General features: G+C 65.8%; 1 protein-coding gene across 1 annotated transcript; it reads left to right on the top strand.

Moving 5' to 3' along the window:
- The first annotated feature begins 8,676 nt into the window (after positions 1-8,676).
- On the top strand, positions 8,677-24,190 carry ESPL1 (extra spindle pole bodies like 1, separase). The gene is given in 34 exon segments (XM_074164830.1): positions 8,677-8,709; positions 8,798-9,916; positions 10,069-10,173; positions 11,274-11,403; positions 11,534-11,670; positions 12,360-12,553; positions 13,165-13,407; positions 14,090-14,234; positions 14,794-14,938; positions 15,039-15,178; positions 15,308-15,442; positions 15,534-15,653; positions 15,853-16,024; positions 16,648-16,776; positions 16,888-17,044; positions 17,713-17,758; positions 17,760-17,824; positions 18,110-18,236; positions 18,238-19,179; positions 19,319-19,655; positions 19,783-19,902; positions 20,073-20,141; positions 20,144-20,285; positions 20,406-20,593; positions 21,483-21,607; positions 21,740-21,862; positions 21,955-22,122; positions 22,298-22,328; positions 22,331-22,464; positions 22,789-22,893; positions 23,013-23,128; positions 23,211-23,294; positions 23,712-23,876; positions 23,989-24,190. Coding segments are annotated over 34 exon segments (6,393 nt in total).
- Positions 24,191-24,870: the final 680 nt, after the last annotated feature.

Here is a 24,870-nt window from a genome sequence, read left to right as displayed (position 1 = left end):
GGGCAGCCCCGCCCCCAGCCCTCCTGTCGCCTCCCCAGTTCCTCCCAGTCCCTCCCAGTTCCCCTGTCACCTTCCCCAGTCCTCCCAGTTCTCCTGTCACCGCCCCAGTTCCTCCCAGTCCTCCCAGTCCCTCGCAGTCTCCGTGTCACCCCCCCAGTTCCTCCCAGTCCTCCCAGTCCCTCCCTGTCCCCGTGTCACCTTCCCCAGTTCTCCCCAGTCCCTCCCAGTCCCCGTGTCACCCCCCCAGTTCGTCCCAGTCCTCCCAGTCCTCCCAGTCCCTCCCTGTCCCTGTGTCACCTTCCCCAGTTCTCCCCAGTCCCTCCCAGTCCCCGTGTCACCTCCCCAGTTCCTCCCAGTCCTCCCAGTCCTCCCAGTCCCTCCCAGTCCCCTTGTCACCTCCCCAGTTCCTCCCAGTCCTCCCAGTCTTCCCAGTCCCTCCCTGTCCCCGTGTCACCTTCCCCAGTCCTCCCCAGTCCTCCCAGGCCCCCTGTCACCTCTCCAGTTCCTCCCAGTCCCCGTGTCACCTCCCCAGTTCCTCCCAGTTCCTCCCAGTCCTCCCAGTCCTCCTGTCACCTCCCCAGTCCCTCCCTGTCCCCCTGTCACCTTCCCAGTCCTCCCAGTTCTCCCCAGTCCTCCCAGTGTCCCCCCCATGTCCCCCCATGTCACCCTGTGCCACCCCCTGTGCCACCCCTCCCTTCATCCCCCCATGTCTGTCTCCATGTCCCCCCCACGTCCCCCCGTGCCACCCCGTGTCCCCCCACGTACGTCCCCTGTGCCACCCCACATCCCCTCATTCATGTCCCCTTCCCCCCCCCCCCCCGTCCCCCCCCTCCCCGGTGCCACCCCCGTGTCCCTGTGCCCCCACGCGTGTGTGTGCCCGTCCCTGGGACCCTCGGGGAGGGGACCCGCTGGTGCCCCCGGTGCCACGTGGTGGCCCCCGAATGGGCCCCCCCCTTCCCCCCCCCCCCTTCCTTGCCGCAGCCAAAAGGTCCCAATTAGCCCCGTAATTAAAACCAGCAGCTCCCCCCCCCCCCCGGCTGCTGGCGGCCTCGCACGGGGCCACACCGGAGGGGCCAGGCGGAGGGGGGGGGGACAAGGTGGGGGGGTCACGAGGGGGGGGACACACACACGCCAGGCTCGCACGGCCACCGTGACCCCCCTGTCGTCGTGGGGCCACCCCCCCGCCCCCGTGATACCGGTCAGGCAAGGAGGGGGGGGGCATGGAGGCCTTTTGCACACGCGTGTGCAAGGCCCAACCCCACCCCACCCCCCCCCGTGAGTCAGGCCAACCTGCACCCTGGGGCATCGTGGGACACGGGGTGTCACGCCAACATGTGTGTGTTCCCGTGTGCGGGGGGTGGGGATGGGGGGGTGAGGGCACAAGCGCTGCGGGGGGGGAGGGGGGTCGTGAAGGAAAGGGACAGGCAGGGACAGGGACAGGGACAGGAACAGGGACAGGCAGGGGATGGCAGGGACAGGGACAGGGACAGGGACAGGGACAGGCAGGGGTGACTGTGTCACAGACAGGGACAGGGACAGGGACAGGCAGGGGTGGCCGTGTCACAGGCAGGGACAAGGCAGGGGACAGGGACAGAGCAGGGGACAGGGAAAGGAAGGGACAGGGACAGGAACAGGGGACAGGGCAGGGGATGGCATGGGAGAGGGACAGGCAGGGGACAAGGACAGGCAGGATGGCAGGGGAGAGGGACAGGGAGAGGGACAGGGACAGGGACAGGGACAGGGACAGGCAGGGGTGGCTGTGCCACAGGCAGGGACAGGCAGGGGACAAGGCAGGGGGACAGGGACAGGGGATGGCAGGGGACAGGGACATGGCAGGGGACAAAGCAGGGACAGGGACAGGGGATGGCTGGGGACAGGGACATGGCAGGGGACAAGGCAGGGACAGGGACAGGGATGGCAGGGGACAGGGACAGGGACAGGCAGGGGTGACTGTGTCACAGGCAGGGACAGGCAGGGGACAAGGCAGGGGGACAGGGACAGGGGATGGCAGGGGACGGCAGGGGACAGGGACAGGGACAGGCAGGGGTGACTGTGTCACAGGCAGGGACAAGGCAGGGGGACAGTGACAGGCAGGGACGGGGACAGGGCAGGGGGACAGTGACAGGGACAGGGCAGGGCCCGGGGTTGTCACCCTCCATCCCCCCCCCAGCCCTTCCCGGGTCCCTCCCTGGGATGGGGACGGGGACGGGAGGGGGCTGCTTGGGGGGGGGGGGGGGGGAGGAGGCGTGCACGAGTGTGTGTGAGCGTGCACGAGCGCGGTGAGGCGTGCACGAGCATCCACGGGCGTGGGCGAGGGTGCACGAGCAGGTGTGAGCGCGCACGGGCGTGCACGAGCGTGTGCAATTCTGCACGAGGGTGCGTGAGCGGGCACAGGGGGGTGTGGGCGTGCACGGGTGCGCACAAGCGTGTGTAAGCATGTATATATACATGGCATGTGCATGTGTGTACAGGAAACAGGTGAGCACACGTGTGTGCGCGGCACGCATGAGCATGCACAAGCGCGCGTGAGCCCCCCACAGGGGTACACGGGCATGCACCAATGTGCACAAGAGCGTGTGAGCAGGCACAGGCATGTGCACGGTGGTGTGCACAAGCACATGTGAGCACATGCGTGTGCACGTGGCATTCCAGAAGTGTGCACGAGCAATGCACAGGCGTGCACGACCACACATGAGCGTGACCGAGCGCACCCCCCCGCCCCGTGCGCTCGCACACGCGTGTGCCCCGCAGCGTGTCCCTGTGTATGCAGGCGTGCACGGGCGTGTGAGGCCGGTGCCGGCACCACCCGCCTGGCCGCATTCCTGCCCCCCCCCCGCCCCCCCCCCGCTGCACCCACACCCCCGCCGCCGGCCGGGGTGCGCCCCCCCCCCCCCAACACACCAGCGCACCGTGGGGCCCCGTGGGGTGGGGGGCAGCGGGGGGGGCCCCCTGGGGTCCCCGGAGGGTGCCCCTTGCACGGGACGGTGCCTCGGCTGCACGGCACGGGGCTGCACGGCTTCGCACGGATCTACACGGCTTTACACGACTCTACATGCCTTTACACAGCTTTGCACGGCTTTACACAGCTTCACATGGCTCTACATGGCTCTACACGCCTTTACATGGCTTTGCATGGCTTTACATGGCTTTACACAGCTCTACATGGCTCTACATGCCTTTACATGGCTTTGCACGGCTTTACATGGCTTTACACGGCTCTACATGGCTCTACATGCCTTTACAGGGCTTTGCACGGCTTTACATGGCTTTACACGGCTTTACACGGCTCTACATGGCTCTACATGCCTTTACACGGCTTTGCATGGCTTTACATGGCTTTGCACGGCTTTACATGGCTCTACATGCCTTTACATGGCTTTGCACGGCTTTACACGGCTTCGCACAGCTTTACATGGCTTTACACAGCTTTACATACCTTTACACGGCTTCACATGGCTTTACACAGCTTTGCGCATATTCACATGGCTCTACATGTCTTTACACGGCTCTGCACGGCGTTGCACGGCTTTGCGCGGTTCTTTATGACTTTACACGGCTCGACACAGCCCTGCACGGCTTTACACGGCATCGCACGGTTTTGCACGGCTTTACAGGGCATGTCACAGTTTTACACGCCGTGGCACGGCTTCGCACGGCATTGTGTTCCCTCACACGGCTTTGCACGGGGTGCCAACGTGCCGCACAGCGTGGCGTGATGGCTTCGCGCGGCTTTGCACGGGGCAGGGCGGCACCGTGCACCGCGCCACGACATGGCTCCTTTCTGCCACGGCGTTGCACGGCCCCGCACACGCTGCCGTGGCGTCGCACGCCGCAGTGCACCGCAGCCTGGCACGGCTTTGCACGGTTTTACACGGCTTTGCACGGCTTTGCACAGATTTGCACGGCTGTAGCACGGCTTTTCACGGCTTCACATGCATTTCACGGTGTGGGGCTCGTTCCTTTGCACGACGGTTGATGCACCACAGGGGAGCACCCCCCGGCCACCCCCCCCGAGGGGAAACTGAGGGACGGGGAGGGGGGAGGGGGGGCAGGGAAGGCCGGGGGGGACACACACACGACGTGGGGGGGGGACAAGGAGGGGAGAAGGGGGGGACACGGTGGGGGGAGACACGGGGGACATGGGGGAGACACAGGGGCGACATGAGGGGGCACGAAGGGGGACACGGGAGGGGACACGGGGGGGCACGAGGGGAGGGACACGAGGGGGGTACAAAGGGTGACTCGGGGGGGACATGGGGGGTCACGAGGGGGACTCGGGGGGAGGACACGAGTGTTGGGGACACGCGGGGGGGACACCAGAGGAGATGCTGGGGGGGGGAAAGGGGGTGGGACATGAGAGGGGACACGGGGGGGCACGAGGGGGAACACAGGAGGGGACACGGGGGAAGACTGGGGGGGAAATGGGGTGTGACATGGGGGGAGACACGGGGGGGTACGGGGGGGCACGGGAGGGAACACGGGAGGGGGCACGAGGGGGATTCGGGGGGGCACATGAGGGGGCACAAAGGGGGACACGGGGGGGGACACGAGCGTTGGGGACACGCGGGGGGGACATGGGAGGAGACGTGGGGGGGACACGGGGGGAACACACGGGAGGAGACGCGGTGGGGGGGTGGGGAATGGGGTGGGATACGGGGGGGGGGGGGAGACACAGAGAGGGGGACCCCCCCGCGGGTCGGGGCGGGGCGGGGGGGGGGGGGACACGGGGGAGGGGGAACACGGCAGGGGGGGGGACACGACACCGAGGGGGGGGACCCCCCCGTGGGGCGGGGCGGGGGCTGCGGGCGCGGGGCCGGGCCCGAACAAAGCGGCCATTGAGCGGCGGGGGGGGGGGGGGGGGGGAAGGGGGGGGGAATATTTTCCACCCCAACCTTTTTCCATGATTCCAGCGGCTGCGGGGCCTCCCCCTCCCCCCCCCCCTTTCCCTTCCCCCCCCCTTCCCCCCATCCTCCTCTCCCCTTCCCCCCCCCCCCGGGAAACTGAGGCAGGGGGCGGGGGGGGCGCACACGCGTGTGCAGGGACGTGGGGAGGCGTTTGGGGGGGGTGTGTGTCACCGGGACACACACGCAAACTCCCCCCACACACACACACACTTGCACATGCGGGTGCAGGGAGACACGCGTTTTTCACACACACACACGTGTGTGGGGACACAGCCCCTCCCGCCCCACGACACACGCTTGCACACACATGTGTGTGTGCCCCTGCCCGTTCACACTCACCCACAGACACACACACACACACACACACCCCCCGAGGACTTCCCCCGCTCACCTGGCGTGGCCGTGGGTGCATGTGCGTGTACATGCATGTACATGCATGTGCGTGCACATGTGTGTGTGCGTGTGCCCCGCCCGTCATGTGACACCAGCCCAAAAACCACCACATTTTTTCCCAAACCACAGGATGACGCTGGCAGGGACACGGCTGGGACATGGAAGGGACACGGCTGGACACAGTTGGGACACAGCAGGGACACGGCAGGGACACTGTTGGGACACAGAGGGGACATGGCAAGGACACGGCTGGGACATGGCAGGGACACGGCTGGGACATGGCAGGGACACGGCAGGGACACGGCAGGGATGTGGCTGGGACATGGAAGGGACATGGCAGGGACATGAAGGGACATGGCAGGGACACGGCTGGAACACGGCAGAGACACGGCTGGGACGTGGCTGGGACATGGGAGGGACATGGTGGGGACACGACAGGGAGATGGCTCTGACATGGCAGGGACACGGATAGGACACAGCTTGGCCCTGCCACCTCCTCGTGGGGACAAGGACACGCATGGCAGTGACACGCGTGACAAGGGACGGGCTGGGATGGTGCCCGCAGCGTGTCCAGGGTCACACACATAGCGTGTCCTGGGTGACATGTTTGCACCCGCATGGCATGTTCTGGGTGACACAATGGCGTGATCTGGGTGACGCATGTCCAGGGAGACACACACCCGGATGGCATGTCCTGGGTGACACCCCCCTCTGCCATCTCCCTGTGTCCCCCCGTGTCCCCCTGTGACCCCGTGTCCCCCTAGTGTCCCCCATGTCCCCTGTGCCCCCCATATTCCCCATGTCCTCTATGTCCCTCCATGTCCCCCATGTCCCCAGTGTCCCCCCATATCTCCCATATCCCCCATGTCCCCCGTGTCCCCCATGTCCCCCCATGTCCCCCAATATCCTCCACGTCCCCCCATATCCTCCGTGTCCCCCATGTCCCCCCCGTCCCCCCTGTCCCCCCGTCCCCCATGTCCCCAATGTCCCCCCTGTCCCCCCATGTCCCCCCATGTCCTTCATGTCCCTGGCATCCCCCATGTCCCCGATGTCCCCCCTGTCCCCCCCCGTGTCCCCTGTCCCCCCAATATCCCCCCTGCCCCCCATATCCCCCACGTCCCCATATCCTCCATGTCCCCCCCGTCCCCCGTGTCCCCCCGTGTCCCCTATATCCCCCACATCCCCCGTGTGCCCCCCCACCGTGTCGCGACACCCCCCCCCTTCCCCGCAGCGCTCCCCGCTTCCCCCCCCCCCCCCCCCCCGCCAGGGGGCAGCACGAGCCCGCGGGATCCCCCAAGCCCCCCCCCCGCGGGGTGTCCCCCCCTGTGGAGAAGGGGGGGACACAAGGGGCAGCCGGGCCGCCCCACCCCCGCACCCATGGGTGCTGCCACGTGCGCTGCCCCCCCCCCCGTTCCCCCCTCCCCCGCGGCTCAACGGCTTTGGACCGTAAATCCCCCGGGCGGGAGCCGGGGGGGGGGGCCGGGGGCGGCTCCGCCATGGGGCTGGGCTGGCCGGGACCCCGGCCCCACCGCCGTGGGGGGGTCCCCATGGCCTGCCCTGCCTGCTGCCCCCCCGCCTGCCCCCCCTGTTACCCCCCCTGCTGCCCTCCCTGCTGCCCCCCCGCTTTCTGCCCCCTCTGCCACCCCCCCTGCTGCCCCCCCGCCTGCTACCCCCCCTGCTGCCCCCCACCTTGTCACCCTACCTGCTGCCCCCCGCCCTGTCACCCCCCTTGTTGCCCCCCACCCTGTCGTCCCCCCTCTTCCCCCCCCCCCGTCTGCCCCCAGTGCCACCCCCCGCCCTGCTGCCCCCCGCCCTGTCACCTTCAGTGTCGCCCCCCGCCCTGTCACCCCCAGTGTCGCCCCCCCCCCCGCTGCCCCCAGTGTCACCCCCCTCCCTGCTGCTCCCCTCCCTGCTGTGCCCCCCCTCGGTGCTGCCCCCCCGCCCACCGCACCCGCCTGAGCATCAAGTGAGGGGGGGGGGCCCGAACCACCCCCCCCCCCAACCCTCCCCCGGGGACTCCCCCCCCCCGGGCCGGCACCGGCGGCTGCGGTGAGTATGGGCCCCCCCCAACATGGGGGGGGTGTCTGTCCTGCCCCCCCCCCCAACCCTGGACTCCCCCCTCCGGGGTTGGGCGAGGAGGCAATTGGACAGGGGGGGCAATTGCACAAGGAGGGGGGGGGCAATTTCACGGGGGGGCAATTGCACAAGGAGGGGGGGTAATTTCACGGGGGGGGAGACAGTTGCACAAACGGGGGGGGCAATTGCACGGGGGGACCAAGGCATCGGGGGGGGGGTCGGCACAGGAATTTGGGGGGTCCCCCTGTGGGAGTGAGGGGGGGCTGCCCCTGTGACCCCCCCCACTAATCTCCTGCGACCCCTGGGCTGGGGCGGGGGGAGGGGGGGTGTATGGGGTGGTGGGGGATATATGGGGCTGGGGGGGCTGTATAGGCGCCAGGCCTGTGGGGCCAGCACAGGGAGGATCTATGGGGCGGAGGGGGGAAATCTATGGGGCGGGGGAGGGGGGCATCTATGGGACAGAAGCGGGGGACCCCCCCCCGTCCCCGCACGGCAGCGCACGGGGGCGCCGTGCGCATGCGCAGCCTCCCCCTCCTCCCGCTGCGGGGACTACAACTCCCGGCGTGCCCCGCGCGGCCGGCCCCCGCCCCTACCGGCACCGCGCCCTGATTGGCCGGCGGGGGCGCATTTGAACGGGGCGCGCGACGCGGCCTGCACACAACGCCGGCGGCGGAGGGAGGTGAGAGCTGGGGGGGGGGGGGGGGAAGGCGGGGGGGCTTCCGAGCTCTGGGGGTGCTGGGAGTGGGGCTGGAGGGGGTGAGGCCTCGGGGGGGGGGGGGGGGGGCTGCCGAGCTGGGAGCGGGGCTGGGGCTGGAGGGGAGTGAGGTCTAGGGGTGTGCCGAGGCCTAGTTGGGGGGGGGAGTGAGGCCTAGGGGGGGCCTGGAGTGGGGCGGTGGGGGGGCTGCTGAGCTCTAGGGGTGCTGGAAGTGGGGGTGTAGCTGAGGCCTGGGAGGGGGGGGGCCTGGAGTGGGGCTGGGTGGGGGGGTGAGGCCTAGTTGGGGGGGGCTTGGAGTTGGGCTGGGTGAGGGGGGTGAGGCCTAGTTGGGGGGGGCCTGGAGTGGGGCTGTGTGTGGGGGTGAGGCCTAGTTGGGGCTAGGGGCTGGAGGGGGCTGAAGAGTGGGGCTGGGAGTTGCCTGCAAGCACTGAGGGGAAGGGAGGGCTGTGAGTGTGGGGGGGGGGGGGGGGCTGGGGGGGTGTCCCACACCTTCCCTTATGCCCCCCTCCACATCCCAATAAGCCCGCCCCAGCCGCCAGCCTGGTGTCACGTATGAAGCCCCTCGGAGGAGCTGATTCCACCCCCAAGATGGACATCACCAAGCTGTTCACCGAGCTACGGGTGAGTTGGGGGGGACACGATACCTTCCTCTGGGGTGGGGTGCTGGGGGGGGGTCTGACACCCTCCTTTTTTTCCCCTCCACCACCAGGAATCTTCCCGGGGGGATGGCTCCCGCCTGCAGCAGCGCCGGGTGTGTGACAGGATCCTACGGCTTTGCGTGGAGCTCATGGCCCAGCCCGGGGGTTGCCATCAACGGGCCACCAGCCTGGTAACGCTAGCCGAGGAAGCTTGCCAGGGCTACCTGGCTGCCTCTTCTTCCTCTTCCTCCTCCTCGCAGCCCCCTCCCCTCTACTTAGAGAAGATCCTCTACCATCTGCTGAAGAACGCTGCCGCCCGGGGCAGTGTCGATGCCTGCTGGAGGGCGGCCGATCTCCTCCGTGGCCGGCTAATGGGCTACCAGCCCAACCGGGCTACTGCCTCCAAAGACTTTGTGGCCATTGCTTATAACACCTACAGCCTCCTCTGGAAAGGGGCTGACGTTCTAGCCCACCCCGACCGGCCCCGAGAAGAAGGCAGAGGCGTCCTCTCCGTCCGACTCCGAGCCCTGCGCTTCCTCCTGCTGCTGGAGGAGGAAGAGGAGGAGGGGGGGGTGCCTTCCACCCCCCCCCAGCCCCCCTTTTTTAACTCCCAGACGGCCCAGCAAGCGGCTACTGCTGCCGCTTTGTACCAAGCCCAACAGTCGCCCTCCCCGGCTTTCCTGGCCCGCCAAATCGGGGATTTTTTGCTGGCCCCGCTGTGGGAGGGGACTGGGGGGAGGGACCCCCCCAGGAGAGACCCCCCTGGCCTCCGGCGGTGCCTCTGTTTCTTCGAGCTCACCCTGGAGCGATGTCGGCACCTCTGCAAGAGCGGCTGGTTCCGGGAGGCCGAGAAGGCGGTGAAAGAAGCCAGGGACTTCTTAAGGGCCACCAAATCTTTCGGTGACCCCCTGACCCTCTTGGAGACGGGGGTCCAGCTGAGCCAAGCCCTGGCCGGGAGCGTGGGGCAAAGCGGGTCTCTCTTTTCCCGGGCGGCGGTGGCCCTGGGGGAGGCGGAAGTGGTCACCGAGCCCTTTTTGGGGGTCTTGGCCGAGAGCTGCCAGCTCCTTGTCACCTGCCTGGGGGAGCTGGCGAAGAGGAGCAAAGAGCGGCCCCTGGGGAGGGGGGACACGCCGGGGCTCTGCGCCTTCACCCAAGGGCACTGCCTCCTCCTGCGCCGGCTGCTGGAGAGGGTGAGGAACGGGGCTGGGAGGGGTTCTTCACCAACCATGGGGTGTCCCTGTCCCCAGCAGCGGGGGCACGGTGTCACCCAGTCCCCCACCCCCTCCCCAAAAGCCACCTTTTTCTCCTCATGTTGGTTTTTTTTTTTTGTCTCCCTCCTCAGGTTCCTCCTGACAAGGTCAAAGCCAAGCTGATGGTGAAGCAGCTTCTCTACCGCAGCATCCAGCTCTTCGCCACCCTCACCTACGACGCCTTCCAGGGCCCCCAGGTGACGCAGGGGTGGCGCTGTCCCTGCCCCCCCCCCCCCCCTCGGGTGGCACTGTCACCCCCAGGTGACAGAGGGGACGGTCCCCTGTCCCCATAGACCAGCTGAGGAAGCCTGGGGGCGGAGGAGAGGACGGTGGTGGTGGGAGGGTGGATGGACAACCTGTTGAAAGACTCAGAGGGGCGTCATCGGGGTCCAGTTTGGAGGTCCCCAACAACTGGTGGCCCCCCCAGGGGTCTATACTGGATCCAGTCCAATATATCCATTAAGGACCTGGGGGGGGGGGGGGATGACAGAGTGTCCCCAAAACACATTTTTGGCTGGTGACACAGGCGTGGGTGACACTTGGGCCACCACCCAGAGGGACCTGGACCCGTTGGAAACTCATGGGGTTCGACCAGGTCCTGCCTGCCCCCCCACCCCTCCCCAAACCAGTACAAGTTGGGGGTGATGTACTGGAAACCAGCTCCAGGAGAGGGGACTGGGAGTCCTGGGGGACCCCAAGTTGCCCCCAGAGTCCCCTGAGGTGGAGGGGGGGGTCACACCCCCACACCCCCTTCTGCTCTGCCCTGGGGGGGGGCCCAGCTGGAGACTGGGACCAGTTCTGGGCTTTCCAGTTCAAGGACTGGGAGCTGCTGGGAGAGAATCCAGCGGAGGATGAGGAGGGACTGGGGAAAGGCTGAAGGACCTGGGGCTGGAGAAGAGAAGGCTGGGGGGTGTGTCTCGATGAGGGGGCCAGACCCTTCCCAGTGGTGCCCAATGACAGGACAAAGGGATAATGGGCAAACTGGGAGATGGGAAACTACTGGGGGGGTTGGAAGAGGCTGCCTGGGGTGGTGGCCGGTGGGGGGGTCTGTGTGTGTCCTCCTCTGGGGAGACTCCAGACCGCCCCCCCCCCCCAGATGAACCTGCCCTGCTCTGGGGGGCCCTGCTTTGGCTGGGGGGGGTGGGTGGTTTGGGGGTCCCCAGGGGTCCCCAATATCCAAGGGTAGGACCCTTGAGGTTCTGGGTGTCTTCTGGGGTTGGAAGGGGCCTCTCAAGCCACCCTGGGGGGGGGCAGGGGAAGGTGTCTCTTACCACCCACCCTCTTCCTCTGCCCACAGCCGTTGCCGGGGGGGCACTGGTCAGGACTGGAGCAGCTACTGGAGGGCTGTGGGAAGAGCGTGGCCTGGATGGTGGAGGCTTTGGAGGGGCTCCCCGAGAGCGAACGAGCCAAGTACCTCGATGTCACCGGTCAGTGGGCACCAAACCCGAGTCCCTGTCCCCCCCACCCCGGGGGGTGTGTGTGTGGTGTGTGTGTCTTGGTGGGGGTGACAAGGGGACAGAGAGGGACGGGCCACTGTGTCATCCCCCCCTCCGGCAGTGCTCTGCACCTTCAAGCTGAGCTACATCTTCTACCGCCTCGACCTCCACGAGGAGGCCATCGCCGTCTCCCGGCTCCTCTGCCAGCACCTGGAGGTGACGGATCCCTACTCCTGTCCCCAAATCCCCCCGGAGTCGGTGAGTGCACCCCCAAAACCGTGCTGGAACTGCCCCTCCCCCCAGTCCCAGTTTGGGACTGGGAGAGGATGAGACTGGGTTTTTTCTCCTGGAACTGCCCCAATTCCCTGCTTTTTTCCCCAGTCGGAAAAGCAGGGAATTCATGTGGGAGGATGTGGGGGGACAGAGGGGGATATGGGGGGACATGGGGGATGGAGGTTACACAAGGGATGGAGGGACACGGGAAACACAGGGGATGTGGGGGGACAGAGGGGGACACGGGGGACAGAGGGGGGGACATAGGGAATGGGGGGGATATGGAGGGACGGGGAGGATGGGGGGACAGGGAACAGGGGGAACATGGGAAACACGAGGGATATGGGGGGACAGGGAAGAACACAGGGGATGGGGGACATAGGGAACACAGGGTATATGGGGGGATATGGGTTACAGGGGGGGACAAGGGGGGACATGGGGTTCAAGGGGGTGATGTGGGATATAGGGGGACATAGGGAATACAGAGGGACATGGGGGACACGAGGGAACATGAGGGACGTGGGGGGACGTAGGGGATATGGGGGGATGTGGGGGGACATTTGGGACATGGGAGATGGTGGGAGACGTGGGGGGACACAGGGAATATTGGGGGGGGCAGAGAATTCCTGCTCTTTTTTGGGGTGCTAAAGCCGCTTTTCCGCTCATTCCCCCAGCTCCACAAGTGCTTCAGGCTGCGGGTGGAGAACTATCGCAAACTGGGCAGACTGGAAGGAGCCCTGGAGAGCGTGGTGGGGTGGCTGGTGGCCCTGGGGGGCCGGGGGGGCCACCTGTTGGCCGAGCCCCTCGCCCTCTGGGTCCGAGTCAAAACAGAGGCCAGGAAACGCGGGGAGGAGGAGATACGGCTGCGGTGAGACCTTGAGAGCTGCCGGGTGTGCGGGGGGGGACACCATTTGTGTGTCCCCCCCCCTCCCCGAAGCAAACAGTGATGTTTTTCCGATTTCCCCCCCCTCCCCCAGTGCAAGATGTTCCCACCCCCCCATAGCTCCTGCTTTCCCCCAAGAGCTCTTGGTTTCCCCCCCCTTGGCAGATGTTCCTGCCCCCCCCCGATGACTTCTTTTTCCCCCCTGGGAGATGTTGCCACCCCCCCATGGCTCCCATTTCCTCCCCCCCAGGAGACATTCCCACCCCCCATTCCCTCCAGCTCCAGTTTCCCCCCCTGAGTGACATTCCCACCACCACCCCCCCCCCCAGCTCCCATTTCCCCCCCCAGGAGACATTCCCACCACCCCCCCCCCCAGCTCCCATTTCCCCCCCCAGGAGACATTCCCACCACCACCCCCCCCCACGGCTCCCATTTCCCCCCTCCCAGGAGACATTCCCACCCCCCCCATGGCTTCTGTTCCCCCCCAGGAGACATTCCCAGCCCCCCCCAAGAGCTTCCATCTTCCCCCCATGAGACATCCCCCCAACCCCCCATTGACACCCCCCCCCTTTTTTTTTTTTTCCTTCCCCCCCCAGGACCCTCCGAGATGCCCTGAAGGGCCGTTCCCTGGGGGAGGAGACCCTGGTGACCCTTCTCCTGGGGGAGTTAAGGGCCTACAAGGGGGTGCGGGGGGAGACGGGGCAGGAGCGGTACGACACCCTCTGCCACCTCCTGGAGCTGTGCCCCCCCCACAGCGGCCGCCTCCACCCCCGCGCCGTGGGGCTGAGGGAACTGGCCCAGCTCCTGTGTTACCACACGTACCCCCAGCAAACAGAATGGTGAGTGGGCACCCCCCACCCCAAAGTTCGGGACCCCCACCCCCCCAAAAAATGTCCCCAAGGAGCACTAAAGTCCCCCCCCCCTCCCGCAGCGGGGAGGTTTTAAGGGCACGGAGTGTTATTGCTCTATTTGGGGTCCTGGGGTAGGTGTGTCGTCCCACCCCCCCCCCCTCCCCACTTCAAATCCTCCAGGGGTTTGAGTGGGGGGGTTTTGGGGTGTGTTTGTGTGTCGTCGTCGTTCCCCCCCCCCTTTGAGGTTTGTCCCTCACCTTTGAATCCTCCAGGGGTTTGGGTTTTTTTTTTTTAGGGGGGCTCCTGGGGTGTGTTTGTCCCCCCTCTTTGAATCCTCCAGGGGTTTGGGGGGGTCTTTTGAGGGGGGAGTTTGGGGGTGTGTTTGTCGCTCCCCTTCAAATCCTCCAGGGGTTTGGGTTTTTTATTTTGGGGGGGGGAGGGGGTGGGGGGTGTCCTAGGGTGTGTTTGTCCCCCTGTCCCTCCCCCCCCCTTTGAATCCTCCAGGGATTTGGGAGGTTTTTTTGAGGGGGGAGTTTGGGGGGGTCCTGGGGTGTGTTTGTCCCCCCCCTTTGAATCCTCCAGTGTTCTGCGGGGGGGGGAAGAGTTTTTGGGGGGGGTTTTGGGGTGGGCAGGAGGGTGTTTCTGATCCCACTCTCTCTCTCTCTGGCAGGTCCCCCCTGGACTCGGTGCGGGAATCCCTTCGGCTGCTGGAACTGGTGCCCAGTAACTCCCAGAACAGGGACCAGCTCCTGGACGACCGGGCGCAGGCTCTGCTCTGGCTCTACATCTGCACCCTGGAGTCCAAGCTGGAGAAGGTGAGGGGTGGGGCTAGCAGCAAAATGGGGGGGCCAAAACGGGTCCTGAACTGGAATCACGGGGTTCTGGGCACGTCTGGTGCCCTCAGGACTCACTGGGACCACCAAAAGCCACCCAGAACCTACTGGGAACCCCATGGTGACCCTCAATGGGTGTCACCACTGCCTTGTCCCCCTTCCGGGGGGGTTGGGAGGGGCCAAAATAGGTCCTGAGCTGAAATCAAGGGGTTCTGGGCACGTGTGGTGCCTTCAAGCCTTGTGGCAACTCAGTGGGGCCATCAAAAAAGCCACCCAGATCCTACTGGACACCCTGTGGTGGCCCTCAATGGATGTTACCACTGCCTTGTCCCCCTTTATGGGGGGGATGGGGGGGGGGGCAAAATGGGTCCTGAGCTGGAATCATGGGGTTCTGGATACGTGGTGCCCTCAGACTTGCTGGGGCCACCAAAAGCCACCCAGACCCTACTGGAAACCCTGTGGTGGCCCTCAATGGGTGTCACCGCTGCCTTGTCATCCCCTCTCCCCCCCGTGTTCCCCCCCCCCTTCCCCTACATTTTAGGGCATCGAGAGAGACCAAAGGCTCAAAGCTCTGGGGACGAAGACCACGGAGGACTTCGAGCACAACGACCTGGGCTACGAGGGGCGGCTGCTGGAGGACAAGTTCCTCTACGATGGCGTGGCCTTCAACCTGGTCACGGAGAGCGGTGGGGACACGGCAGGGGAGGCTTTGGGCTCTTGGTAGAACAATTTGGGGGGGGGGGGGGAGGGGGCAGGTCTCAACCCTGTGTTGTCGTCCCCCCCCAGATGTGTGCAAACACCTGGATGATGCCTTCTCCTTGTGGAAGCAGCTCCTGGGGGGGTCGGGGGTCCCGGCCGTACGTTGCCCCGAGGAGACGGTGGCCTCCCTGCGCCTCATGGCCGCGCTCTACAAACTGATGGCCAAGGTAACGTCACCAAAAAGGGATTTGGATGGGGGCGGGGGGGTGACAACAGCCTCCCTGAGCCCCTCTAACTCGGGGGGGGTCTTTTTTTTTTTTTTTTTTTCCTTGTCCCCCCCCCTCCTTCCTCGACAGCCCTTGCAGGCCATGGAGAGCTACCTCTTGCTCAGCTCCTTGTGTGACACCCTTGGGGACAGCCTGGGGACGGCCGGTGCCTTCTGCCAGGTCACCAAACTCCTTCTCCAACTGGAATGTCCCACCTATGCCCAGGTAAAGTTGATGGTGGTAGTGGTGGTGGGGGGGGTCATTAGGATGATGGCCCCCCCCCCCCCACTTTACGCCGGTGGGTTTGTTCTTCCAGCTTTTCCTGGAGAAGACGGAGTCGTGCCTGGGGACGGGTGACAGCAGCGCCGAGTCCTACATCCTCCTGCAGCAAACCTGCCTCCTGCTCCGCTGCCAGCTCTGCTGCGCCAACAACCAGGTTTTAAACCCCCCCCCCCAAAAAAAAAACCTCCCAAACCCCCTCTTTTCTGCCCCAAATCCAGCCTCGCAGGAGGAGGTCGCACCCCCCCCCCCTTTATGTCTCCACCCCCCCTCGGTGGTGGCCTGGGGGGGTGTGGATAGAGAGGGTTTTTTTGTTGTTTTGTTTGTTTTTTATTTGGGGGTGTCCCCCCCCCCAGGTGGGAGAGGGTCTGGGCCTGTTGTTGGGGCTCCTGCAGAACCCCACCCTGCGAAAAGCCACCCGAGACTGGTACCTCCTGCGAGCCCACGTCCTCCAGTTGGTGGCCGTTTATCTCAGCCTCCCCCAAGCCCGCCTGCCCCCCCAGCTCCGGCAGCGCATCGTCAGGCAGGGTGAGTTGTCTTGGGGGGGGGGGGGGGGTAAACCCACACCCCCCCAAGTCTGAGCAGGGTGATGGGGCGGGGGGGTGGCCGAAGCTCCCCGCAAATGTGTTTGGACTCTGGGTTTCCCCAAACCCTGGCCTGTTTTGGAGGGGGGTTTCCCCAAACCAGCCCCCTTTTGGGGGGGGCGAGGGGAAGGATTGGGGAGGGTTTTGGGGGGGGGGGCCTTTCTCCTGACTGGCCCTGGTTTTTTGGGGGGGGTTGGGGTATGTAGTTCTCCAAACTGGCCCATTTTGGGGGCAAGGAGAGGGGTTGGGGAGAGTTTTGGGGGGGCAAGGGAAGGGGTTGGGGAGGGTTTTGGGGGGGGGTTCTCCCAACCAGCCCTTGTTTTGGGGGGGGTTTCCCCAAACCAGCCCGTTTTGGGGGTGGGGGGGGGTGGTTTCTCCCAACCAGGGCTGGTTTTGGGGGGTGAGGAGAGGGGTTGGGGAGGGTTTTGGGGGGGGGTTCTCCAAACCAGTCCATTTTTGGGGGCAAGGGGGAGGGGGGTGTGGGGGGGGTGTCTCTCTGTGCTGGGGGTGTGTGTGTGTGGTTGTTTTTTTTTGGTTGGTGACACCCCCTGCCCCCCCCCCCCCCAGGCTGGAGGACTCCCGAGGCAGCTCTCTCGGAAGCCCACAAGATTTTCCGCAGCATCACCATCCTCCTCGGGGGGCGCGACATTTGGGGGGGGCAAACAACAGCCTTCGACTCCCAGTTTGGCCATTACTGTGAGTTAGGGCCTCCCCCAGACCCCAAATTCCCAAATCCGGCCGTTTTTTCCGGCAAAAATCAACCTTCTCACCCCCCCACACCCCCCCTCCCCATCTCCTCCCTGGTAGGGGACAATGTCCCGCTGAAGTGGGAGGTGCTGGGGGACATACTGGCCTGCTCGGAGAAGTTGGTGGCCCACTTGAGCCAGCTGGAGGTGGTCTGTAAAGCCAAAGCCTTCTGCCTGGACACCATCAAACTGGCCATCAAACTGCAGGCCATCCGCTGGTGAGTTGGTGGCCCCCCTCCCCCCCTTCCTGAAGGGGGGGGTGGGGGGGGCAAACAGACTGGCTCGGAGTTTTAGGGGGGCAAGTGGCCACGGGGGCACATTGGGGTCTATGTCCCCTTGGCCCTGGAGGAGGGGTTTGGGGCTCTGGGGGGGGTTGTTATCCCATGAATTCAGCTTGAGTTGGCCCTGGGGGGGGGACAAACAGCTTGGCTTGGAGTTTGGGGGGCAAGTGGCCACGGGGGGGGACATCGGGGTCTGTGTCCCCTTGGTGCTGGAGGGGGGGGTTGGGGCTCGGGGGGGGGGTGGCCCTTCTGGGCTGGGTTTGGGGCTCTTGAGGGGGGGGGGGGGGTGTGGGGGTGTTAGCCCATGAATTCAGCTTGAGTTGGCCCTGGGGGGGGGGGGACGAACAGCCTGGCTCAGAGTCTGGGGGGCAAGTGGCCACGGGAGGGGACATTGGAGTCTGTGTCCCCTTGGCCCTGGTTGGGGAGGGGGGTGGGTTGGCCCCTTCTGGGCTGGATTTGGCGGGGGGGGGGTGTGCATTATCCCATGAATTCAGCTTGTGGGGTGGGACAGGAGCTTCTTCCTCCTGGCCCCGGGGGTTCTTTTGGGGTTGGGGGGGGGGCTCTAAGGGGTATTTTTCTCAAACACCTGCCCCCCTCATTTCCAGGTGTGGCTCCTTCATGGTGCTGAAGGCGCAGCTGGAGCTGCAGCAGAAACGAGCTGGAGCTGAGCAGCTTCGACCTTCAGCAGGTCCTCTACCTCCTGGAGTCCCCCCACTGGTGAGTTGGGGGGGGTCCCGGGGTGTGTCCCCCTCCCCAGCCTGGGCAGTGCCAAGAATCCCCCCTTTTTGGGACTGAAACAGCCCATTCCCAGCTCCCAAGGAGGGTACGGGGGGGGGGGGGGGGTGTGACTCTTGAGTGTAATTTTTTTCTTTTTTTGGCTCATTGGGTGACACCCCCACACCCCCACACCCCCAGCCCCGGGGGAGGGCAGAAGCCTCTGTAGGGGAGGGGGGACATGCTGAAATAACCCCCCCCCCCCGCTCCTCCCTTTCACCCACAGAGTTTAACACCAGTGAAAAAACTGGAAGGCCCCAAGGAGATCGTGCCCAGGAAAGGCAAACTGGGGGGCAAGAAGCCCCCACCCCCCCCCTCTGCCCCTCCTGAGGAAGAGGAGGGTTTCCTGAAGGGCCCCCCCCCTGGAGCTGGTGCCCACCGTGAACGGGATGGAGCCGAGGGTTGCTCCCATGGCCTCCCCCGAGCTGAAACCCCCCCGGATGAGGAGGTTGACTTTCCTGGCTCACCCCGAGGCCTGCTCCTGCTGCCTCTGCTCCGACCCCCTCCTCTCGGCTCTCTGCCTCCGCTGGCTGCTGGCTCATGCCCGCCTCCAGCTAGCCCAGGGCAACCAAACCGAGGGGCTGGGGCTAATCCGCGCCCTCCTGCCCCGTTGTGCCACCGTGGCCACCCGATTCGCCACCCTCCTGAGGGACAAGCCTTGGGGGGACACCGTCACCCGGGACACCGTCACCCAAGATCTGCCCGCCTTGGAGCTGCTCAACGATTTGGTAGCCACCGTCTGTGCCACGCTAGCCCTTCAGAGCCTGGCCAACCCCCAGCTGGCGGGGGAGCTGGAGAGGGGGTTCACCCTCCTGGCCTCCTGCAGACCCCATGTCCCCAACCTGGAGGTCTCCAGGGCCACCCTTTTGCTCGCCAAAGCCGTGGCCACCGCTTGCCACCGGGCTTCTGAGCACGACAACCCCGCAGATGCCATCTTGGCCAGTTCTTGCACCTTCCAGTTGCCCACGTTGGCCCCGGAGGAGCCCCAAGTGGCCACTGTGGCTCAAAACCTCAAGGTCCAACCCCAAAGGCGTCAAACCAAGCCAGCGCCGGCCCCCCCTGGCCCCAAACCCAGGGTGAAGAAGAGCCAGAAACTGAAGCCACCCTCCGAGGCCGAGGACTCGGACAGCGAGGTGGCCACCGTGGCCGTCCGCCCGGCCACCGTACCCTGCGGCCCCCCCGCCACCCCCGCCTGCAGGACCCCCTTCACCATCTTCAGCGAGTCCTCCCCGTTGGCCACCAAATCCCAGCTCCTCCGAGCCCCCAAAGCCTCGAGAAGAGTCAAATCTCGCCTGAAAGTGAGTTGGGGGGGGGGGGGGATGTTGGGGACTGGGGGGGGGGGGGATGTTGGGGACTGGGGTGGGGGGCAGAGGGGACTGGGGGGGGGCCACCCCCGTCACACCCCCCTGTTGTGTCTCCCCCCACCACCACCTTTAGGTGACCTTCAGTGATAACAGCGACGGGGAGGATCCTCCACCGGGACGAACTTCGTCTGCCACCCCCAAGGTCTCCAGTACCCCCAAATCTCTTCCCCCCAAATCTATGGGGCCCGGGGGTGACACCCAGCCCCCCCGGAGAGGGCGTCGGGGTCGCCCCCGAGCCAGGGCTACCGAGGAGAAGAAGGAACGAGCCACCCCCCGGGCCCCCGGTAAGAGAACAGAGGAGAAAGGAGGGGAGGTCCTGAGGGCCATCAGGGAGGAGGAGGAGGAGAAGGTGGAGGAAGAACTCGAGGTCAGCTTCAAGGTCTTGCAGGAGGAAGAGGAGGGAGCCCAAGGTGAGGAGGGGGGGGGGGGGGGGGATATGTCACCTTGCCCTTCATCCCTCCTCAGACGGTGACGTGGGGGTGTCCCCACTGTCGTCACCAGCCCCAGGTGGCTCTGTTCCCCCCTCCCCCCCCACAGGCAGGACACGGCATCCCCGGCGTGAGGAGGAGGATGAAGGTGGCCCGGCATCACCCAACAGCGGGGACCCCCTGCCCCTGGAGGGGGGGGGCCTCTGCTGCCCCCCAACCACAGCTGCTGGTGAGCACTCCATGGTGGCCCAGGGTCTCCTGGTGGCTCAGGGTGACCTGGTGGCCCAGGGCATCCTGGGGGGGGTGTTTCTGGTGGCCCAGGGTGACCTGGTGGTGGGGGGCTGGTGGTTATACTGGTGACACCCCTGACCCTTGCCTCTTTGTGTGTCCCCCCCCCAGCTGTCCCCTCCCTGGCCACCGTCCAGGAGCTCCTGCAAGGGGCTTTCGACTGCATCAGCCACTGCCCCCCCCCACGCTCTACAGCCACATCTGCCGGCTACTGGCCCTCACCCTGGGCCACCGGGACCCCCTGGCCACCGCCTTCCTCCTCTCCGAGTCCTTCTCCATCACCACCCGCCACCAGCTCCTCAATGTCATCCACAGGAAGATCCAGTGAGTCCCTCCGTGTCCCCTCCTGTCCCTGTCCCACCCCCCCCCCCCCCCCCCAAAAAAAAAAAAACCCAGAAAAGGTGATTTTTGAGCTGATAATTCCCTCTTTCCCCCCCCCCCCAGCAAAGAGAAGAAGGCGAAGGGGGACATCGGGGACCACCTCAGTGGCCTGTCCCTGCAGGAGGGGACATCTGCCCAGCGCTCTCACCACCTCACCCAGCTCCAGGGGCTCTTTGCCTTCGACGCCCCGGGGGGGGCTGGCAGGGAGGGGGGGGACGCCTTCCGAGCCCACCTACAGCACATCCCCCCTGGTAAGAAAACCACCACCCCCGCCCCAGAACCCCCAAATTTTAGGGGGGTGTCCCCCCCCACCTCGGGGACCCATCTGGCCACGGCAGGGTCCCCCAGAGCAGGGTGGGTTCATCCCGGGGGGGGGTTCTGGAGTCTTCCCAGAGCAGGAGACCCGTCTTAAAACACACCACACACACCCTCCCCCCCAGGGCAGCCCCTTCCAGGGCTCTGCCACCCCCCACCCCCCCCAGTAGTTTCCCGTCTCCCAGTTTGCCCATTATCCCTTTGTCCTGTTACTGGGCACCACTGGGAAGGACCTGGCCCCATCCTTTTGCCCCCCACCCCTCGATGAGACACACCCACACACACACACCCCACCTTGATGAGACATCCCGTCCCCCCCCCAGCTCAACCTTCTCTAGCCTCAGGTCCTTCAGCCTTTCCCCAGTCCCTCCTCATCCTCCACTGGACTCTCTCCCAGCAGCTCCCAGTCCTTGAACTGGAAAGCCCAGAACTGGTCCCAGTCTCCAGCTGGGCCCCCCCAGGGTAGAGCAGAAGGGGGTGTGGGGTGTGACCCCCCCCCCCCTCCACCTCAGGGGACTCTGGGGGCAACTTGGGGTCCCCCAGGACTCCCAGTCCCCTCTCCCGGAGCTGGTTTCCAGTAGGTCACCCCCAACTTGTACTGGTTTGGGGAGGGGGCAGGGGGGCAGGACCTGGTTGAACCCCATGAGGTTCCAGCTGGTCCAGGTCCCTCTGGGTGGTGGCCCAAGTGTCACCCACCCCCGTGTCACCAGCCAAAAATGTGTTTTGGGGACTGTGTGTGTGTGCTTGGTGGCCTCGGGGGGGGGGTGTGTGTGGGGGGGTTGTTCCTAAAAATCTGGGGGTGACTTCTTTTTGTTCGTTCTCCAGGGGTGGACCGTCTGCCTGTTGACCTTGGCCAACCTCCGGGGGGGGACACGCTGCTGCTGACGAGGCTGGAGAAGGACGTCCCCCCCGTCACCATCCCCATCCCACTGCCCGCAGCAAGGTCAGGGGTCTTGGGGGGGGGGGGGGGGGGGGGGGCAGGAAAGGGAGGGAGGGGGTGTGCCACCCCCCACCCCCCCCCCCAATTTAGGGGCTGGTGTCACTTGCCAGGGTGGGATGGGGGGGCTCCTTGTCTTTTCCAGGTCCCCCTGAGCTCCATCCTGAGGGACTTCGACGACATCTTGAAGGGACAGAGAGAAGCCAACGCCTGCAGGGACAAACAGGACTGGTGGCTCCGCCGTTCCCAGTTGGACCAGAGGATGAAGGTAACTGGGATTGGGGGTGGGGGGGGAAAAAACCCCCATCTCGGGGTGATTTGGGGGTCCCCCCCCTCAGGTGCCACCCTGATCCCTTACAGAACCTCATCGAGAACCTGGAGAGGCACGTACTGGGCTGTTGGAGGGGGGCCCTCCTCCCCAGTGCCCCCCCCGACCCCCCCCAGTCTGGACTGGAAGAAGAAGCTGCCCTCTTGCACCCCCAACTCCTGGCCTGTGGCTGGAGGGACCCCCAAACCCCCCTCCTTAAGGTAGAAGGGGGTTTTGGGGAGCCCCCCTGCCCTCCCTCTTTTCACCACCACTCACCCCTTCTTCCCCCCCCCCAGGTGCTCCTGAATGCCTCCCCCCTCCTTGCCCCCCCCCACCCTCCCCCCCTTTTTGCCACTACTCACCCCTTCTTTCCCCCCCCCCTTCCCTCCCCCAAAGGTGATCCTGAACGCCGCCCCCCTCCTGGCCCCCCCGACGTGCAGGCCCTGGCCTTCAGCCTCTGCCCCACGGCCCCCCAGGAGGCTCAGCTCCTCCTCCAAAAAGCTCTGAAAAAGAGATCCTGCCCCAAAAAGAGCAGCGGGTCCCTCGTCCTGGTGCTGGATAAGGTAAGACCCTCCTCGCCCCCCCCCCCCCCCTTCCTCTTCTTCCTCGCCCCCCCCTCCCCTTCCTCTTCTTCCTCGCCCCCCCCCTCCCCTTCCTCTTCTTCCTCGCCCCCCCCCTCCCCTTCCTCTTCTTCCTCGCCCCCCCCCCTTCCTCTTCTTCCTCGCCCCCCCCCTCCCCTTCCTCTTCTTCCTCGCCCCCCCCCCTCCCCTTCCTCTTCTTCCTCGCCCCCCCCCTCCCCTTCCTCTTCTTCCTCGCCCCCCCCCTCCCCTTCCTCTTCTTCCTCGCCCCCTTCCTCCTCGCCCCCTCCTCCCTCCTCTTCCTCGCAGCATCTCCAGAAGCTGCCCTGGGAGAGCATGGGCTGCCTGAGGACCGTCCCCGTCACCCGCCTCCCTTCCCTCCGCTTTCTTCTCGCTTACTCCCTGGCCCAGAAGGTGAGAGGATGGGGGAGGACACCCCCTCCCCCAGCCCCCCCCCTCCCTCCCCTCCCTGGCATTTTAGGGGACCCCCACATCTTGTTTTTCTCCCCCCCCCCCCCTCAAAAAAAAAAAAGCAAGGGGCAGGCTCGGTGCTGGGCCGTGGCATGAACCCCACCAGCGCCTTCTATGTCCTCAACCCTAACCGTAACCTCCCGGGCACCGAGGAACGCTTTCGAGACTGGTTTGAGAGGTGGGTAGGGGGGGTTTCGAAGGGGGGGTGGGGTTTAGGGGGTGTCTGTGCCCCCCCACTTTCTTACCTGCTCCCCCCACAGTGAGCCGGGCTGGAGGGGGGTGACTGGTGTCGCCCCCAGCACCGAGCAGATGGAAGCAGCTCTCACCCAGCACGATCTCTACATGTGAGTGGGGTTGGGGGGGGGGGGTTAAACAAGGGTGGGGGGGCTAGGATTAACTCTGGGGGGGGTGTCCTCTGCCCCATAGATATGTGGGGCACGGAGGGGGGGCCTATTTTTTGGACAGCCAAGCCATCTGCCAGCTTGATTGCCAAGCTGTGGTGCTGCTCTTCAGCTGCAGTGGCTGGGGGGGGATTATATGAAATTGGGGGGGCTGGGGCTAATTCTTGGGGGGGGGGTTCTCTGCCCCATAGATATGTGGGGCACAGAGGGGGGGGCCTGTTTTTTGGACAGCCAAGCCATCTGCCAGCTCGATTGCTGAGCTGTGGCGCTGCTCTTCGGCTGCAGCGGTGGGGTGGGGGAGGATATATTTAAGTTTGGGGGGCTGCTGCTAATTCTGGGGGGGGTTCCTCTGCTCCATAGCTATGTGGGGCACGGAGCTGGGGCCCGTTTTTTGGACGGCCAGGCCATCTGCCGCCTGGATTGCCGAGCCGTGGCGCTGCTCTTCGGCTGCAGCAGCGCAGCCCTGGCCCTCCGCGGGGACCTGGAGGCATCGGGCATCGTCCTCAAGTACATCATGGCCGGCTGGTGAGTGGTTTTTTTTTTTTTTTGGGGGGGGTGTCCCCAAGCTGTGGGGGGTGTCTGCACCCCCCATAGGGTCTTGTGGGGGGAGGTTTGACACTCCTCTCTTGCCTGGCAGCCCCCTGGTCCTGGGCAACCTGTGGGACGTGACGGATCGGGACCTGGACCGTTACGCCCAGGCGCTGCTGGAGGGGTGGCTGAGGGGGGGTCCCGGCGCCCCCCTCCTGCCCCATGTCACCCAGGCCCGCCAAGCCCCCCGCCTCAAGCACCTCATTGGCGCGGCCCCCGTCGCCTACGGGCTCCCCGTCTGCCTCCAGTGAGGGGCTTGCGGTTGGGGGGGGACGGGGGGGGTGGTCTGCCCCCCCCACTGAGGATTTGGGGGGGGGGGAGTCCCTGGTGCCCTCTCATATAGGGCTTAGGGGGTCTCCAGTTCTCTCCAGTGAGGGCTGGGGGGCCCCAGTCCCCCCACTGAGGACTTGGGGGGGTTCCTGGTCCCCCCATATAGGGCTGGGGGGGTCCCCATCTCTCTGTGGTGAGGGCTGGGGGAGCCCCCCAGTCCTCTCACTGAGGACTTGGTTGGGGGGGTCCCTGGTCCCCCCCAGTGAGGGCTTAGGGAGTCTCCAGTTCTTTGCAGTGAGTCTTGGGGAGCCCCCGGTCTCCACATCTAGGGCTGGGGGGTCCCTGGTCCCCCCTCTGAGGCCTTGGGGGGTCCTTTGTCCCCCCCATATAGGGCTTAGGGGGTCTCCAGTTCTCTGCAGTGATGGCTGGGGGGGTCCCCGGTCCCCCAGTGAGGATTTGGGGGGGGTCTCCCCATCCTCCCCCGTGGGGGGGTGTGTATGTGTGTCTCCATCTTCCCCCCCCTCCGTGAGGACTTGCGGGGGTCCCTGCGGTGAGGGGGAGGGGAGGGGGTCTGACAATTTGGAGTCTATTTTATTTTAAATTTGGAACTATTTTTCCTCTTCTGTGACAATAAAGCTGCTGCCTTTGCCTTGACACCCCC

This window comes from Numenius arquata, chromosome 29 (assembly GCF_964106895.1).
Source record: "Numenius arquata chromosome 29, bNumArq3.hap1.1, whole genome shotgun sequence".
Lineage (NCBI taxonomy): Eukaryota > Metazoa > Chordata > Aves > Charadriiformes > Scolopacidae > Numenius > Numenius arquata.
The sequence above is the reverse complement of the archived record's forward strand: the minus strand, read 5'-3'. Positions and strand labels throughout refer to the sequence as shown.